At 44.1% G+C, this 20,050-nt stretch overlaps 1 protein-coding gene across 1 annotated transcript in view; it reads left to right on the plus strand.

The window, feature by feature from the left end:
• The window catches only part of RASGRP3 (RAS guanyl releasing protein 3), a gene marked incomplete at its 3' end in the record, with an annotated part of 89,272 nt that overhangs the window by 61,596 nt on the left and 7,626 nt on the right, over window positions 1-20,050 (plus strand). The window contains exons 11-14 of the mRNA XM_045287026.1: window positions 664-741; window positions 4,802-4,915; window positions 9,119-9,234; window positions 15,739-15,886. Coding sequence (XP_045142961.1) covers window positions 664-741; window positions 4,802-4,915; window positions 9,119-9,234; window positions 15,739-15,886 — 456 coding nt within the window. The remainder of the gene's footprint in view (window positions 1-663; window positions 742-4,801; window positions 4,916-9,118; window positions 9,235-15,738; window positions 15,887-20,050) is intronic.

Below are 20,050 nucleotides of genomic sequence, written 5' to 3' on the forward strand. Positions count from 1 at the left end.
TCATCAAGTTGTATCCTATTCATGCCAACTTCGTGTATGTCAGAGTAGACCAAGACTCCATTGGTCACATTTCAGTGGCTGATTTTTCAGAAGTAGATAATGAGGCCTTTCTGACTTGAAGGGCCAACCTTTCTGTTGGCATCCCAGCATGTTACCTGTTGGTACCGTCCAGGGACTCCTCCCTTTATATTGTATGCTTCACTGCTCTAGCGTCAACTCCAACTCTTGGTGATCCCATGTGCACAGAGTAGAATTGTGGTCCATTTGGGGCCAAATTGATGGTGTTTTGACTAACCTGTGCCAACCAGGGCCCTTTATCTTGCATGGCAATTCTCATTTTAGGCATCTTTCCCCACTTCTAGCCTACAATCCTTCAGTATCCCTAACCTTGAGCTCAGTGCTTGGCACTTAGTAGGGGCTCCATAAATATTACAAAGGAATTGAGTTGGGCAGGGTGTGGGGCAGTCCTTATTGATGCTGATGACTACAGCAGGATCAATTCTTTTTCTTTTGTATTTCATTGTCCACTTCGGCATGACATCTTTCTAGTTTTCTGCATTCCCTAGAATGATTAGACAGTGGAACTAAACATTGGATTTTCAAAAATTCAGCAGTGTAAATAAATAAATACAAGACAACAGCAGTGTCTCTTCTTTGTTGCAGCTTTCTCTAGACCTCTACCACACCGAAGATGATATTTATAAACTGTCACTGGTGCTGGAACCCAGGAACGCTAAGTCAGTAGGTATTGATTTCTACCTAAGGGTCAGTATCAGATATTATTGTTTGTCATTTATAATAATTGGCCATTACAATGAGGCTTTGGGGTTCTAAAGATTTCAAAATATTAAAAAGCTGTATTACTTTCATTTCTTGATGGAACAGCATATCCTTAACAGGTTAACATACTTTCTTCATATCAGAGAGTGATAAGAGAAAGATATCATTCCTAATTATTCTGTTTCATTGACCGATTTGCTGTAGTCTGTCTGAGGACTTACCTATGTAGAGAATCAAAAGGGAAAAAATGAATATATATAAGTGATAACTGCTACCCTCATATTAGAGATCATTTAGAATTTCCCAACCTTTAAGACATCCTATTGAAAATAAAATTAGATATGTTTACTTTATGTATCCCTGGTTATAATCAACAAAAATTTCTGATGGATTGACTCCATTCAGAATATCAGAGTCACAATGGATAGTGTCTCAGGTAATTGGTGGCCCACTCTTAGTAAGTAAACACACGATAAGGAGATTGAAGAAATGATGTCATTGAATGTACTTTGCTCATTTGTTGTGGTAAGTGGACTATATTGTAGATCTATTTTGTATTAATAAAGGAACTCTGGCGATGTAGTAGTTACAAATCGGGCCGTTAACCTCAAGGTTCGCAGTTCAAAACCATCAGCTGCTTCACAGGACAAAGACCCAGCTTTCTACTCTGGTAAAGAGGTTCAGTCTCACAGGGGCGGTTCCACCCAGTTCGATAGGATTGCTATGATTTGGCATCAACTCGACAGTGAGTTTGGTTTGGGGTTTTGTATTAGTAAAAAGAAAAACTTTAAAAACCCAGATGAATTTGGAATTTACAAGTAGGATTGGCTTTGTATGTTGAAGGGGAAAATGTCCGCAGTTTGGCCCTGGTATCTTGAGGTCAGATTCCTAATAAAGCTGGCATAGAGTAACTCTGTACTAGTGGCGTTCTGCAGAATGTTGTTGCCAGGGACTGGGACCCCAACTCTGGCAACCTATTCATATCTCCTGTGATTTGAACCGCGGAAATGGAAGAGACAGAATGAGAGCTGCACTTGAATCTGAGTCATTCGACCTGGTAGTGTAGTTCCCAGAATAGGGAGGGTAATGACGTCAGCACCACCAGACTCCCTGCCCCCACCCCACCCCGCCCCGCAGGTCCATCGCGTGGGGGACAAGAGCTGTGTGAGAAAATCTAGCAGAACCGCCAAAGGGAGAATGGGGACAGAGGGTCTTCACGGTCAGCAGACTATGAGATGAAACAAAGTTTTTGCAAAAAAGGGAAAATTTGCTCTCCTCCCTCATTCCCCAGCTTTGGTGGGAAGAGCCTGCCTCGCCCACGTTAGCACAGTGCATGCGCACTCCCAGCCCTTCCACCGCCGGATCTCATCCTGTGCCCACACCCGGCACCGCAGTGTCTACCTGCGGCTGGAGGCCTGGCAGCACCTCGCATCCGTATTCCTTGAACTTGGTCTCGATCATGCTTTAGCTGAGTCTAGATCGCACCGCCCGTGAGAAGGCTTGGTCTGCGGCCTTTGCGTCTTCATGGTGAGCACCTGGTGATCCTGCGCCGTTTTCGCATAGTCCCTCACACCCACTGCCCTGTTTCTAGCACACCTTTTTGTGCACATCGTTTTATGGTGCCTTCGAAGATCACCTTTTATTTTCAGGATAAATGCCAATCTCGCCAATTTTGGGAGATGTTCCTTTCAAATATAGAGGCTTTTGATTTGGGGTAAGATCAGACGTTTTCAAAGCCCTCCTAAGTGCTAGAAGGTTGAGAATCTTTGAAAACCTATTTCTCAAGGCCTTTCTATCTCTTCTCCAAGTGGCGGGGCATCTTTTGAGTGTGCATCGTCTTTGACACATGCTGCGAATTTGAGAGTACTCGCTAGTCAGGGTCACACAAGCGAGGGCATAAAGCTTTAACGCATCTGCAGTTATCACGGGCAGACATCACTGGAATACTTGGTCCTAGACCGACAGGGGGTAATGGTATTTTTTTTTTTTCCCATGGCACTCCTAGATCAAAATAAATATGCAGGGATTGTGATAAGAGTTGTATGAGCCCCCAAAAAAATGATTAAAAAAAATAAGTATGCAGAGGCTTCAAAAAGTTCATGGAAAAATGGAACAATAATGGAATTTTCCCATGAACTTTTTGAAGCCCCCGTGTATGTAAGAGTTCCACGCACAGAACAATTAAGTCCAAATAGCAGAATAAATATTAATGTTCTCACTTGAAAAATTGATACACACACATCGAAAGCAAAATAATATTTTCATGTGATTCTTTAGGCACAGTCATTGACTCACAGCTGCACATGTCTGGTGGCAATTTTTAAATCCTATTGGAACCCATTGCTTTTGCTTCACAGAAATAAGTTAAGCTAGCAGATAAGTCGTAGATATTTTACTGCTAGGTTAATTTCGGCCCTTAGCTGACAGACATAGAGTATAGTGTTTTCCCTGGAAACTTGAAATATCTATGGCATCCCTGGGAGTTTGCGGCAATTGGTGTACTCTGGGAAATGTGTTTATCGTTTACCAAGATGAATGGCTGGCTACAATGTTCTATGATGTGTGCATTTATTTTGGAGTGCTGTGTACATGTGGCATACATGTGAGTGTGAATGGAAGTGTGTGGAGTGTGTGTGTGTGTGTGTGTGTGTTGTGAACCTATCCAAATAGCACGTAATGTTTGGTCCTGATGGTAGCATTCAGGATACTATTAATACCTTCCTCACAATATTGTTAGAGCTCTCACTCTCTGCATAGATGCCACAACTCTTGAAAAATTATTTATTCCAAACATATTATCAAGTATCAGAACCTTCCAGTATGAGGTTGCGTGCAGCAGCAGCAATGTTTACCGTGGTGAGGGCCCCCCAGAGACGGGCACAGGAAGCTCGGTGGGGCATGATCACCTTTATTTCCCCAGGTTCTTAAGGAAAGGCACCTTGCAATTCTGTGGAAACTGCTACGGAGGAAGCAAATCCACTACAGGACCGTTGCCCTTCTTAAATGCTATTGAATCCACACCACCTCAAGGCAACACTAAGCACAAGCAAAAGAAACCGTGCCAGGCCTGCACCCTCCACTTGTCCAAGCTTGAGGTCCTTTCCCAGGGAGGGTCTTGCCCCACAGAATGTCTAAAGTATGTCAGCCACAGTCACACCAGAGGTCTCGAGTGGGCGAATGACTACCAGAAAGGTCAGAAGCAATTGTGTTGAGAGAGGGGCAGGCTTCAAGACGTGAACTTGACCTTGCACTGGTACCATCGACTATGCTTAACCACTGACTCATAGGGATACCGAGTGTAAAATAATGAGCAAACTGGTGTTTTACATGTGTGCATCATGACAGAGTCCTTGATGGGCTGTTACATGTATGTTTCAGGATGTGACAGTGATATTTGGGAGTGTTGGATGGAAACTTCCCCCTCATTTATAATATTTAATTTTCAAGATAAACGCTTTGCCAACTTGGAATTTTATCTGCTGCCAAGCTAAACACACTATCCAAACATGCACTCAGTTACAGATAAGATTCTATTAACAAAAGATGCCAATGTTTTATAAACATCTAAGCGCTACATACATGTAAAGTGTCATTGGTCACAATATCCTAAAGTTAGTTTTCTCTCCATCATCCCTAGTCTGAATTGCTTGAGGCTTCAGTTACTATTTTAAAATGTGTTTTCCGCTCACCACCTTCTGACTCCTCTAGTACAGGACAGAACTGCCCTGAGATTGTAACACTTTAAGGAAGAAGAAAGTCTTGTCTCTCCTGTGGAGCGGCCGGTGGTCTAGAACTGCTGACCTTTCAGTTTGCAGTCCAACGTGTAACCATTACACCACCAAAGCCCCGAGGTTTCAGCTAGTGGTAGAATCGTTTGGATAAAGAGAGTGAAGGTGGTGCTTAAATATCATGAGCGTAATCAACCTGAGTGAATTGAAAATGTGGAGATTGTTGAATTGGCAAATGCTTTGTTATGTATTTTGCACAACACACAACAAATGTATGTGCTTCCTGTCAGCAGCCTACCTCCCCTACCACGCCCACCAAGCCCGTGGTGCCCCTGGAGTGGGCCTCAGGAGTCATCCCAAAGCCGGATCCCACGGTCATCAACAAGCACATACGGAAATTAGTTGAGGTACGTGGTTGAGGGACAGTCAAGAGGGCCCCTTTCTCTTTCCAGAATATTCTGCAGTTCTGCAGGAAGCCGATGGAATTCACGCAAATAGCCCGTTTGGTAGGCAGGGTGTTTTAGCAGACTGGGCTCTCCCTGGCATTGGTCTCTGGAAGAGAACCTTCTAGAAAGAGCCCCTTTCTTTCCCTCTCCTCTTCCCTTCAGTCTGTTGTCACGTGTTCAAATGCTTTCCACACTTCCTTTTCCGGGCTTCCTGTTGCCATGGTCATGGCAACACCAGGCTATTTGGGGATTAGAATTACCCAAGAAAAGCTCCTATGGGTCCCCATACCGTGCAAGGCCACCAAGACAAGGCATGGCCCACCGATCACCCAAGGGCAGGGACAATTATGAGTTGGATAGTGTCACGTGCTGTATATATTTGGGAGGCTGGCACAGCAGCATGACTCCACTTAAGTTTAGGGTGGGGGTGGGGAGCACAAGGCAGAAACCTGTCCAAGAAGGAAAACCAATGATATCCAACATGAGTGAGAGAATAGCCCTATGCGGGCACACTGTCAAAGGCAAATACCGTGTGACGCCTGGAAAAGCAAGGTACCCCCTTTGAGTTCTGGCTCGTATGGGTTTCCTTGTATGGAGGCAGAAGAGGAGGGTGCTCAAATGAGGGACATAGAAACACCGTCAGCCCCGGACACTGGGGTCCCTGTTAAACGTCTTCATGAGTCACACTGGTTCGGGGGAAACAGGACTGAGTCCGTGCGACATGCTGGGAGAAGATCCTTAAAGGAGGAACGTTTTTACATCTTAGGTAATCCAGGCAACTATGAGATGCTGAAATATATTTTTCTGGACTACATGAGGCAGGACGGAAACGATTGTAAAAGGTAGTACAGAGAGGATATTTGGTGCTGAGAAGAAGATAAGGCCCAATGGAGGCAGGCTGGTGATGAGACAGTTGCACACCCAACTGCCAGGGAGGGAGGGAGAAGGACCCAGGGGCCCTTGGGGACCAAGAAGACGGAGGAGGCTCTGAGACCCAGAAACGAAAGACTGAAATAGCCTTACTCCCCCTGGTCTCTACACACTTCTTACTCCACTGCTGCCCGCTACTCCCCATTCCCAGGGGGACAAGCCTACCTCACTCTCTATGCCTTTGCCTCCAATTCCAAAATCTTCTAGAAGAAGAGCCTCCGCTTGGCCCAGTGTTGGGAAATTGCCTATCGTTAGCTTGATCAAATAACACGAGTGAATTCCGTACGAATTTCTATGCTAACTGTTATTTGGAAATAAAGCTTATTCTCTCTGCATGAATGGTAGGCTAGTAAAAACAAAACAAAATCAATACTCCAAACTAGTTTTACAACCATTTTAATGCTGGCTAAGAATAAGTATGGAAATAAGACAAAACAGTTGTTGAGGGTCCATTCTGACTCCTGGGAAATCCGTGTGTCTCAGAGTAAAACTGCTTGGCATTGTTTTTAGCAGCTACGTTTTCAGAAGTAGAGCTTGAGGCCTTTCTTTTAAGGTGGCTCTTGGGTGAAATTGAACCTCCATTTTTTTTATTCCCCACCAAACACATTGAATATTGGTGTTACCTAGGAAGCCCAAGTTTTGACTTGCCAAAAATATAAATACTAATGCTGTATGTTTTGTGCACAGTTGAGTTACCTGTGGACAAACTTCCAATGGGTACTGAGCAGTCATATTTTAATTAAATGATCCACTCATTTATAGGCTACCTGTTTTTAAAATACTTTTGAGGCAGCATGTAACATCAGGAAATGTATTTAAATAGAATAGACAGAGAGCATTGGGAAAAGGGAGGAAGATTAAGTTGTACTGGAATGCAAATCAAATATACAGTGCATGCATGTGTTTATAGAGAGGCCTTAGAGAGGTGTTTTTAAAAGCCCCTACTTAGCCAGGGGCAATGGAAAAATCTTTTAATTTTTTTTCTGACGATAAAGAACAACATTGTAAATATTCAAACATTATAGAAAATGTCACTTTCAGGCCTTGGTAATTCCACTCGCCAAAGTGATGCTGCCTCGCCGCGAACCTCTACTACAAAATGGCCCTTGAGATTTCCAAGGCTGTAAATAAATCCTTTGGAAGCAATCTGCCATAGCGTTCTCTTACATAGCCGCTGGTGTGTTTGAACCGCCGACTGTTGAGTTCACAGTCCAGCACGTTTAGATGATCTTTTCCAAAGAAATGTATACCAGCAGACTTGTTCAATTGCTTCTGTAGAAAAGACTCTCAGAAGTGGAATAGCTGCAGCAGAACGTAAAGCTTGCTGTATGGGGGCAAATCAAAAAGGGTTGCTACTACGTTTCCAGTTCACATCCATGGGTTTATTCCAAATAAAATGTGTTTCAACATGTCCTGATTGATCGTGGCTACAGACAAGTTCTCTCAATAATACACTTGTCTTAGTCTCCTGAGGTTGTCTCCAATCATATGAGATAGATATCACATTGTTATTGACTATTTGTATGTATTTTAACTGTTTATAAATAGAACATTGTTCATTGCGGCTTCAGACTTTGATGACATGTCAAAGACTTTGCCATTCAAATATCTTAAACAAAAAACAGTCATCTGTTACCTCTGGTATTTTCTTTTCTTTTTAAAAAAATCATTTTATTGGGGGCTTGTACGGCTCTTATCACAATCCATCCATCCATCCATCCATTGTGTCAAGCACATTTGTACATATGTTTCATCATCATTTTCAAAACATTTTCTTTCTTCTTGAGCCCTTGGGATCAGCTCATTTCCCCCCTTCCCTCCTCCCTCCCTCATGAACCCTTGATAATTGATCATTTTTTAATTTTTTCCATGTCTCACGCCAACCGCTGTCTCCCTTCACCCACTTTTCTGTTGCCCATCCCCCTGGGGAAGGGGTTATAGGTAGATCATTGTGATCGGTTCACACAATCTTTGGTATTTCCATAGTTTAATTTTTTTAATACTAAGTGGCTTCAAAGATTCAAGGAAAATAAAAGATAAATGGAATTTTTCTATGAACTTTTTGAAGCCTCCTTGGAGAAGGAGCCCTTGTGGTACAGCAATTAATTCGGTGTTACCTGCAAACTGAGAAGTTAGGTGTTCCAAACCGACCACCAGCTCTTTGGAAGAAAAGAGTTGGCAATCTACTTCCATGAAAATTACAGCCTAGGAAGCTCTATGGAGCAGTTCTACTTTGTCCCATAGGTCTCTATGAGTTAGAATCAACTTAACCAGCAAGAAAAACAAACCCCAAAACTTTTTATATTAAAATATTTAATGCATCTAAGATTTAGTTTGGGGGACATTTATTTTGTAGAATTATTAGCCAGTTAACCCCAATTATTAGATAGCCTTGTGGATTGGAAAAATGCTTTTTGAATCCTACGTATTGATTGGACTGTTAACCACAAGGTCAGCAGTTCAAAACCACCAAGTACCCCTCAGAGACAGATGAGGTGTTCCACTCTTATAGAGAGGTATACTCTCAGAGACCCACAAGGGGCAGTACTAGGCTTCTAGGAGTCAGGCTCACTTTGGTGGTGGGGAGTTGTTAGGTTATATTTTCATGAATCCATTTCTAGACTCCATTCTCTCTAGTAAGTTATAATACCACATTATTTTGATGAAGGTAGTTTTCAGTTGTTGGCTGAGAGATCCTGTTGCTGTACCTACTGAGCTATAGAGGGTACTAAGGCAGTTTTTAGAATATTCCATTTCTGGTAGGGCATACTCTCCACATTGCTCCTAATTTTAAACATATTTCCCACTATTCTTAATATTCTTACTCCTATTTGAACTTTAGGATCAACTTGTTCATTTAAAGCAAGTTCCCACTGAGCTTTTGATTGGAATTATATTCAATATGTACTCTCATTTTTAAAATAATTGGAATTTTTTAAAGCTCCATTTTCTATTGAGATTTGTGACTTCACTAAGCCTTACTCCTACTCAACATTTAGGTCTCAGCTTAGGCCTCATATTTGCCAAGAATCCTTTGTCAAATTCATTTCTTTTTTCTACACCTTCTCCTCCTCTATAGTGCTCTATCTGGCTTCTTACTGGAGTTATCTGGCACTAGATTCTAAACTCCTTAGTGAGAGGGATCATTTGCTAGTTATCAAAGGTGTCACCTTAACAAGCTTGAAGTCTGGCTCTTACATCGTCATTCATGACATGTTTGTCCTTCTTCTGCAGTCGGTGTTCAGAAACTATGACCATGACCATGATGGGTACATCTCCCAAGAGGACTTTGAAAGCATAGCCGCCAACTTTCCCTTCTTGGATTCTTTCTGTGTGCTCGACAAAGACCAGTAAGTTTGCATGTTGTCCTTTTTAAATCCCACTGCCCCAGAGCGGAAAACGATTATTAGAGAGGAGCAAAGAAACCGTCACTCATGTCTTGGCCATGTTAACGCTGGTGCTGTAATGAGCTTTGTCTTACTTTTCACTCACTTTTTCTTGGTATATGTGAACATGGCTGGATGGACGGAACCAGGGGGCAGACCGTATCATCCGTATCATGCTCGAGGACCCATTTGCAAATTAGCCCAGCTCTCCATTTCCTGCATTACTTCTAATATTTACCCATTTCGCCAACCTTGAACTTCTGCCAAAAGTGGAGGCCAATTCGTTTGATGGAAGACTTTATCAAACAAATGTGAAGTCAACCTAGAGATTGGAAGCCATTTTTCAGGAAGCATGTATCTGATAAGAGTCTCGTGTCTAAAAATGTATTTTTTTTAAAGTCCTACACCCGACAACACAAAGCCAAAAGCAAAAAAATGAGAAAGGCACGTGAGCAGACATTTTACCCAAGAGGATATTCCAATGGCCGAGACACGCGTGGCAAGATGCTCAATTATCGTTAACCTTTAACCCATCCAGTTGATTCCACTCTGTAGGGACCCTGCAGGACAGGGTAGAATTGCGCCAAAGGCTTGCCAAGCCTTCATATTAACGAGAGCAGACTGCCGCATCTTTCTCCTGCAGAGCAGCTGCTGGGGTCTAACTGCATGAGCCATCAGGGAGGTGCAAATCAGAACTACAATGAGATACACCTCACTTGTATTAGAATGGTAAGGATACAAAACAAATGAACCAGGAAACAGCACATGTTGGTATTGTGGTGAAGAAACTGAAACCCTCATTTATTGCTGATGAAAACATGTGTAAAACAGTTCAGTTTCTAAAAAAATATATGTATGTGTTTTCAGCATCAAATGATTCTTGAAAAATTAAGTCATTAAACCCTAGCTCACTAAAAATACTATTTAAAAAAATATTACTGAGGAAACCTGGCATTAATAATTTGATGTGAGCTTTGTTCCTCATTGTAAAACTATCTGTACTAATTGCTTAATTTTCTAAAAGTGAAATGTCCAAATTACATCAAAATGTACCTATACCAATAATTTTGCCGGTGTAGATTTTTAAAAGAAGTATGATATTGGTAATTCAAAACACCAAAGAAAGTCTTGATACTTTAGCAAAAATGTCTTAAAACCTTAAATTCAATTTTGTGATTTGTCCAGAACAAAAAATGCTTTTAAAATAAGTTAAATTATACAAAACACAAACTTCCTTTACAACATAAAGTGTGTTATTTGCGAAATACTCGCCTCTCTCCTTAGTTAGTTGTATCTATGATGTGGAGTAAGCCCTGGACCTAATGATACTTCTCAGTCTTTGCTTGCTTCTCGGTGGCTTCTGACAGCAGTCAGCTGTCATTCAGTAGACCTGCTTTGGAAAACCCCGAGAAGCGATGTAAACAGTTCTGATTTCCTGGCTATTTTTAAAGGCTCCCCCTCCCCACCACACTCCTTACTTGATCATTTATTTTCCCAACCATTTTATTGGCATGCAATTCACATGTCATACAATCCAACAATTCAGTCGCATCAAGAAGAGTTGGTCAATCATTACCACAATCGGTCACAGAACATGTCATTCATTCTTGTGCCCACCGTTATTAGTACACCAGCCTTCCGTACCAACCCCAAGGAGCCAATCATCCAGTGACTGTTTCTATAGATTAACCGATCCTGGATTTCATATACAGAAACACGTGTAAAGAACAAAAAACTAACAATGGTAATAAAGCAAAAGAGATAAACACCTCAGTCGAAAAGAAAGCAGAAAATATTCTAGAACAAATGTAAGTGAAGCACCAGTCATTCACTGCCATTTAGTCAAGGCCAACTCACAGTGACCCTCTAAGGAAGGGCGGAACTGCTCGGTGACTTTCTGAGACGGTGACTCTTGACAGGAGAATAAAAAACTCACTCCTTCCCCAGAGGAGCGCCGGGAGGCTTCAAACTGCTGACCTTGCGAGTCACACCCCAACTCATAACCACTGCACCAAAGGAATCAGAAGGGAGATCAAATGATAGGGAGCTAAATGTCAACCTAACTGCATCTGCAACCATTCACTTTCCGTTTCCTTCCTCATGATCAGAGGGCTATCCATCCCTGGTCCCTAGACAGAGGGGATTCTCTGGAGACTGAACCCGAGTGTACTTCCCCGTCACCTTTTTTTTTTAACTGAAACAACTTTAAAATGGGCCAAGAGGGAGATCGAATGATAGGATGTTACCAGAAAATTTGATCTAGTCATAGGTTATATGACTGTTTTGCCAGACAATGAGATATCTTAAATTAATACATCAAATTGACGGTGGCGAATTTGCGCAAGGCCGTCTTGTCCTGGGGTCACCTTGTCTCCATTCTGAGTAGAAACTGATATCATGGCACCTCGCAACAACCATCGCATCGAAGCTTCAAGTGAAACTGGAAAAGTCTCAGAAAGGAAATGTTTTCTAACCTGTGTTCCGTACAGGTAGCTGGTGATTAGTACTTTAAAAAGCAGAATTAATTGGTCAAATTTGGGAAATAAGAAATTAAACCCAACTAAACAACTATTTTTAAGGATGACTTCCCAACATTTTTAAATAGGGTAAGATGCACTGTCACTCTTTGAGAGATGAGTTCGTGAATACTTGCACAAATATATCTGTATGGGGAAATGTATTCATTTATTCACTACAAACGATCTTACCTTCAACCCTGACTAACATGCAGGTTATCATTTTTCTCCCAAAATGCTCTTTGAGAACTTGTATTTTCAGGGATGTTTCATTTTAAATGATGCCTCCTGTGACGAAACCTCAGAAATAGGTTTTAGGCCATAGCGAGAGGTTTCAGTGGGTCAGCGACCAAATAAAACGTCTTCATTCATTTGATTGACATATTTTCCTAACTCTACTTAGTGACTAAAAACAATCTGTTTAACAGAGTGCAGGTCGGGTGTATGTGAGCAACAGTGGGATGTCTGAGGTGATGCCCAGGTGAGCCCAGGTGGTATGGCACTCACAGGACAGTCAGGTCCTCCGGAGAGTCGGTGGATATACTCCTTGATGACTGTGTTAGTCTGGGTAAGACCAGGGAAACAAATCCATAGAAACTCATATGTGTATAAGAGAGAGTTTTCTATAAAGGGTAATTGTATATTAAGAGAGCATCCCAACCCAGTCCAATCCAAGCCCGTGAGTCCAGTATTAGCCCATATGCTGATACCAATCTATAAAGTCCTCTTCAGACTCATGAAACACATGCAATGATGCCGAATGAAGGACAGTCACAGGCCAGTGTGTAGAAAGTCTGTGGATCCAGTAGCATTGTAAGCATCTCAGAGCTGGCAGGGGTCCATGTGGCTTCTCCAGTTTCCAGGGCACAGGGTCTATCAGCATGTGCTACGTGTCTTGTCAGTAGAGTGTCTCCAAGGGAGTGAGCAGTGAGAGAGAGTCTCTCCCACCCCCAAGGAGCAAAAGCAGGATTTCCCAGAATTCTCAGGAGGCCATGCCCACACAGAGGCCTCATTGGCTATGATCTGATTGACAGACTAGACTCCACCTTTCACTCTTAATCCTCTCAAGTCCCAAATTGACACCAAATTATGTAACCACCACAAGGACCTTTGCAAGCCCTCAATGTGAGCTGAGGAAGGATGCTTTTCTCTGCAGAGAGGGTGGGACAGTTCCAGGTCCAGCAGTTAGGTAGCCTCACGATCTCATCATTTTGATTCAAGGTTTGTTTTGTTTTCCTCACTCATGTGGACTCCTGTGTCCGGGTCTTCATTCCCAGTCCTGGTCATTCAGGGACCAGTCCTTCAAAGGACAGGTTAGTGAAAGGGGAAGATAGAAGAATCAATGTGTCCTGGCTCTGAGGTTGGCAAAGAATGCTGAGCATACTGTCAACCGAGCAAACAAATGGGAAGAACTATAATCAGCGTGCTCCCTCAAAGAAAGGATGTGAGACTTTGGCTGGCTTGCCTTGGATGCATAATGAAGAAAAAACAATCGCTAGAAAAGGAAATAGTAGTTGGAAACGTGCAGGGGTCAGTAAAAACAAGGGAAACCTTCAGTAAGTTGGATCGAAATGGCAGCTGCAATAGGGCACTCGAACATAGCAAAACAAATGAAGAGGGCACAAGACGGGGCAGCACACAGGTTTGTCACCTCTAAGGTTGTCATGGTCAAGAACAATTCATTGGCAGCTCACAGCAGTAAGGTCCTGGAGTCGCCTGCATCCGTGGCAGATGTGAGACATGAGGGTAAAGAAGCAGAGAGCCTTTATGCCTTTGCCCTTGTGTCACGTGGTGTGTCTGTTCATGCTCCTTCGGCCACAGTCACGGAGCCTGCGCCTCCATCCAAGAGGGGCTGGAAACGGGCTTCTCACCCCGGGACGGCTCCCTGGTTCGCAGCAGGTTGAGGTGATGAGAGGAGGAGCACACGCTAGGGAGCAACCATTCTTAGCCCTCTAGTCCCCGATTCAGCTTTAAAAAGGCCTGAGCCAGGTGAATTGTGCTGCCAGGGTGACTTAGTGGTGAGATACATATCTCATGAAACTTGTTGACATCGATCTCATTTTGACTCATGGTGACCTCGTGTGACAGAGTTGAACGAAACCACAGCGTGTTCCATCATGGTTATGGTAGCAGATCTCCAGGTCTGTCTTCTGAGGCACCTCTGGCTAGGTTCAGACCACCGACCTTTCCATGAGTAGTAGCACACACCTAGGAACATGGACACACACACACATGTATAGGACACACACATACATCTCTGTGTGTGTGTGTGTGTATCTCCATTTTCTCAATGGGTGTACTCCCACCAGAAAACTAGCTTCCTTCTGTGTGCTTGTGAGTAAATACCGGAGTTGAAAGGGGGAGTGCAGTTCTTGAGTTGGGCTCAACACTAGATGACTTTGATGTCAATAAGCCTGAACTATTATTGAAGATGATTTGGGTACGCTGAGAGAGGAAGCTTCACCTTTGAAGCTTGGAGAAATGTTATGGTGTGGCTACCAGCAATAAAGAACTCTGTAGCTGAGGCCTTGGGGGGAAGAGAAATAAGGAATGGGGTTGGAATATGGTTTTGGAGAAAGTACATGCATCTCTGAGGGGAGGCTTAGAGGGAAGAGGGCATGGCCCAAGGCAGATGTGTCCGGGACGCCCTTCCCCTCGTGTAGAAGGTAAAGAAAGAAGTGGATCATGTAGATGAGCCAGAGGAGTGTGAGGGGGAGGAGGACGAGCAGGGCAGCACACACTCACACTCAGTCCACAGTATAGAGAATGTCAAAAAGGAATCAGTTCCCATGCCAGGGGCCAAGTTCACAGAATGAGAAAACCCACTGTGGAAGGCAGGTGAGGGTCAGAACCTGACTAGATGGATAAAAGAATAAGAATAGCTAATGAACGTTCCTTTTGAAAACTGTGGGGATAAGGAGAGAGGAAAGAAAGCTACAGGAGATGATAGTAGAATGAAAAAATAAAGGGGTATTTGGGGCGGGAACTGCAGCCCGATGGCGTAGGGGTTATGTGCGGAGGTGAAATCCACATGGTCCGAAGTTCCGAATGACTAGCAGATCCTCGGGAGGAACTCTGGGCTTTCTACTCCCGTAAACAGTCACAGTCTTCAGCAACCGGCAGGCAGCCCTGTGAGCTAGCATTGAGTCAAGGGCAAGAGTGTGGTTTTCAGTTGGGGGAGGGGAAGTCTGGGACGTATTTGTAGGCAGAGGAAGCAATCGGTGAAGAGGCTCAGCAGAGCCTGCATGGACAGTGTTCTGGGAGGCTGCGGAGGTGGGAGCATCTCTTCCTTTGAGATAGAAGGACCCGTGAAGACAGAGAGATTAAAACGGACTTCGTATTGGCAAGGGGTGAGAAGACCTGGCAACACAGAACTCTCGGATCATTTTGGTCCCTGGGTCAGATTATGTGGAGAAAGGAGATGAGGGAGAGGGTGGAACTGAAGGTTTAGTCCGTCTGGAGAAGACCTGGGTGAATGCTCTCATAAACGGGCCATGGGCAGTAAGGCATGGCTATAAAGATCACCATGGCCTTGGCTCCGATGACATCGGCCTGAATGAATGAGGGAATGGTGGGCCAGTGTACACAGTGGCCTGTCTTTCTCTAGCGGTCTGAGTCCTGCTTCCTGTAGCTAAGCCAGGATGAGAAAAAATATGCCCTTCTAGAAGCACCTCTTCATAATGAAGGAGACGTCATTGCTGTGATGCACATGTGTGTGCACGCATGAACAGGCTCTGTGCACACACGGAGCCCATTTTCCTACTTACTAAGAATGTTTGGGGCACTAGGAGCTGTCCTTTGGAGTCTTGCCCTCCCATTAAGATGTGACAAAGAAACGAACAATCTCTACCTCATTTGGCCACCATTTGGGAGATGGCTGGTTAAGTGTGCTGATTACTTAACAATATGGTATTCAAAGATGGCTCTAAAAAAAAAAAATTCTCTTTAACAGGGATGGCCTAATCAGTAAAGATGAAATGATGGCTTACTTCCTGAGAGCGAAGTCCCAACTCCACTGTAAAATGGGACCAGGATTTATCCATAATTTTCAGGAGATGACCTATCTCAAGCCAACCTTCTGTGAGCACTGTGCAGGATTTGTAAGTCTGTTTTCCATCATTTTCTCTTGTATGCTGTTATTGGGAGAGCATGCCGAGAAGGTGGGGCAATGTAATGTAATCTCTGAGCTGCCTTGGGTTAGAAGTCAAATTTGAATGCTCCCTGATTTACATTTAAAATGGAGACAGAATCTGCACCCTGCGCTATGCTCCGGGAATGTAGGGTCAACAAAGACAAAGAAGGTAGGTGAAGCCTGTTAATTCAAGCTTGTTAATCAGGAGGGATTTATCCTGCCTGGGATGACTGTCACCCCGTGAGCCCTGGCGTTCATCATTCATGTTCGTAAATGTTTGAAATTAAGGGAAGTATTTATCTTAGCTAGTTCCTTCCATTTCTTATTGATATGGTGCCAATCCTTAGAAATCCTTCCAGGCATGGCTCAATAACTCACATCTCAAAAAACAAACCAACAAACAAAATCTTTTGGAGAAAAGATGGTGATAATAATAAAGAACATTTTACTTAGCACTTGACAATAACAGATCATTTCCTTAGCCATGAGTGTAATTAATTTGCACCACAAGCCTGTGAGGTTGCCATTTCACTCCACCCACGCCCCGGATGGAGAGAAGGAGCCGCAGAGAGGGCACACTGGAGCTCCCAGGATTGCAAAGTTAATAATCCCCAGAGCTGGCCTGGAACACAGGTCTTCTGACTCAGCACCCAGTGTTCTACCGACAGTCCTCACTACACGAAGACTCATCTCCCCCATTTTGAGGGTTCTGGGGGCACGAAGGTCAGCTTTTGGCCCCCCACTTAAAACATGGATCCTTAGTTCTGAATCTCAAAAGGTATGAAATACAAAATATGTTCCTCCTAGGGAGGGTACCCCAACACCAAAGCAACTAGAGCTTCCGTGCCTCTCGTGTGGACACCCGAGCCCCATCCATCAGGTTAGGGTTTGTTGGCAGTTAGGTCACCCTATTGACTCAGATTTGCTGTTTCTCTTACGTGCTACCAGAAAATTACATTTTCTCCCACCCACACTTGAAGAACTGGCTTTCAAGGGCGCACGGAATGAGAGCTTGTGTTCATCCCCACATACCTCTGAAAAGGGATAAACAAAAGTCCAAAGAAGACTGGCTACCTCAAGGATGGTTCCAGACGGTCAAGCAACTAAAAGGGGAGGGCCAGCCTAACTTGCTCTTCTCAGCCATCCAAGAGAAAGAGAGGAAACCCCTGTCCAGCCCGGTCTCTATGCCAGAGACCTAACTGTAGTCATAAGACAAATACCACCACCCTGGTCATGTGTCTCTAGTTGCTCTGTTTGGGGGGAAATTTTTGAAAGTATTTGGACCTACAAATTAAGAAGTGGAAAGGGGCATGTGTAACACTCTCCCGCAAAGTGGGGCTCAGTGAAGACAAACGTCAGACGATTCGACCACGCGGTAGTTCAGCCGGGTCCGGAATGTGCACCTGTCCTTTGGTGAGCCTACGAGCTTTCTCTCTGCCCAGTCTTTCTGCCCTTCCTCCCTTCTACAGAGCACGGGTTCTGTCGAAGCCACAAGATGTGATCTGTGGGGATCTCTGTGCCCTTGCCTGCTCTGTTCCTGACATCATTCTTGGCATCAAAGAGATCCGAGTAGTCGTCAGCTATGGTCACGTTCCAGGGGGTGGTCACTCTGAATGTCACCACTGCCTCAGACCCCTCCATGTGCTACTCTCGGTGGGACCAGCAGCCCCCAGGCTCTGGACCATGAGGAGGGTGGGCCCTCATGCGACAAGGCCTACAGACCCAAGATGTGCCCCTGCGGTCCTCTACTTGATACTTTTAAGGTTTAATTAAAGTGAACTCATTGATTTTATATCCCTTACGATTTTTCAAAATATGTTCCATTTCCATGGTTTAATCTAGTTTGATTTTCACTGACATACATTTTTAAAAGGTCAGTGAGCTTTCGAATACATACTACTGCAGATTTGTCATTGGAAGAATTGGGGGTGGATCCCAAGTGATTGGACTGCTATTGAAATAAATTCCATTTTCAGAGTAAAACAAAAACAACCAAACCCTCACTTGCCTTACCATACATTACATACAGAATTAGAAATTTAAAGCTAAACTAGTTCCATTTATGCATTTACTTTATAGATGCAGAAGCTGAGGTCGGACAAACTCTGGAGGCATTTCTTAAGTGACTCCCCAAAGTCACATGGACCATTAGTAATAGGTCCATGGCTGATATCCAGGTCTCTGGGGTCCCAGATCAGAGCTTCTCACACCATGAACATGACCTCAACCCATTCTCTCTTGACAGGCCATACTGAGTCTTCCTGCAAACCCGTCCACGTGAGGTTAGCATCTCCCCCCCTTGGCCACCGTCTTGCCTCCGTGGCTCTTCTTTTGTGTCCTCTCCCAGGTATCAAGTCAACATTTGCGAGCAGTGTCCTGACTTCCTCTCCTGATAGGACCCTTGTTTGACTCTATCTTTTCCAGCAGTTCCTGTAGCTATTTGAACAAGGTGCACTATCTAGATATTAGGCTGTTTCTTCTTAAACCCTTACCCATTGTGTTCCAGCTCCGTGGCTTTTGCTCACACACAAAGCACTCGGGCACAGGGCTTCCTGCCCTTTCCACAAGGAGCACTGGCTTCCCCTACTTACTAGACTCTGGGACTGCCGAGCCCTCGCCAAGTGATTTCTGCACCTCACTCTCCTCATCCTCACTATCTGGGTTTATAGAGAGGGGGTGGGGTGGGGGTGGAGGGAGGCGAGGTCAGAGTGGAAATCTGTGGGTTCCATTATTTATTTATTTTATTAAAAGATCATTTTATTGGGGGCTCTTAGAACGCTTATAACAATCCATACATCAATTGCTTCAAGCGTATTTGTACATATGTTGCCATCATTTTTTCTAGACATTTTTCTATTAAGCCTTGGTATCAGCTCCTCTTTTTTCCCTCCCTCCCCCCCACCCTCATGAGCCCTTGATAAACTATAAATTATTATTTTCATATCTTACACCAACCACTGTCTCCCTTCCCCCATGGTTTCTGTTGTTTGTCCCCCTGGAGGGGGATGTGGTGTGGGTATGTGCCAATCATTGCAATCAGCTCCCCCTTCCTCCCCTCCTTTCCATGCCTTCCCCCTACCCTTCTGGTATCGCTACTCCCATTCCTGTTCCCGGATTCTGTGTGTTGTGAGCTCTTATCTCTTAGCTGTATCTGTGCACATGCTCTGGTCTAGCTCGCCATAAGAGGCAGCACTGGGTTCATGATAGTGGGGGGGCAGGGGGGCGAGGAAGCCTCAAGGAATCAGAGGACTATTGTGTGTTTTCTCGGTGCTTTACTGCATCCTCGTTGACCCATCCCTTCCCTGTGACCCCTCTGTGAGGGGATGTCCCATTGTTAACAGATGGGCTTTGGGTCTCTGTTCCGACCCCGTCATTCTCAACAATATGTTTTTGTTAGTTAATTTGTTGTGGGTCTTCTGATGCCTGTTACCCAGTCTGGACAACACCTCGTGATCACACAGGCTGGTGTGCTGTTACTATGTGGACTTGTTGCTTCTCTGTTATATGGCTGCTTGTTTAATTTCAAACTTTTAAGACCCCAGACACTGTGTCTTTTGATAGCCAGACACTATCAGCTTTCTTCACATTTGCTTATGTACCCATTTTGTCTTCAGCAATTGTGCCGGGAGGGTGAGCATCACAGAATGCCAGATTGTTAGAACAAAGTGTTCTTGCACTGAGGGAGGGTATGAGCAGAGAGGCCTGAAGTCTGTCCACTACCTCAGTGTATTTCCATATAAATATATGTACCTAGGCAAATATCTCTATTTTTATGAATTTATGCATGCTCATACATCTATCCATAGCTTTGCTTCCTAGATCGTTCCTCTGTTTCCTTTTACCTTCCTCCTGCCCCACCATCACATTCAACTACTTAGTGATTCCTCTCAGCTAGTTTGCTGTTGCTCCAGCACCCCCAGGATCTCTATGTCCCCCTTGTTGATTTTAATTCCCAAGTTGTTCCTGTTTATGGTATTGTTTGCTCACCGTTCCCTTCCCCCACTCTTTCTCTCCCAAGTCCCTCTGGGACCCACGGGCCAGTTGCTTTCTCCTTGAGCTTGGTTCCCATGCTTATCTTATATAAGTAGGCAAACCAACCATAACAGAGACCAAACAGAAAGAAAAGAAAAAA

Source organism: Echinops telfairi, unplaced genomic scaffold (assembly GCF_000313985.2).
Source record: "Echinops telfairi isolate 266 unplaced genomic scaffold, ASM31398v2 ScPeMD7_10;HRSCAF=50, whole genome shotgun sequence".
NCBI lineage: Eukaryota > Metazoa > Chordata > Mammalia > Afrosoricida > Tenrecidae > Echinops > Echinops telfairi.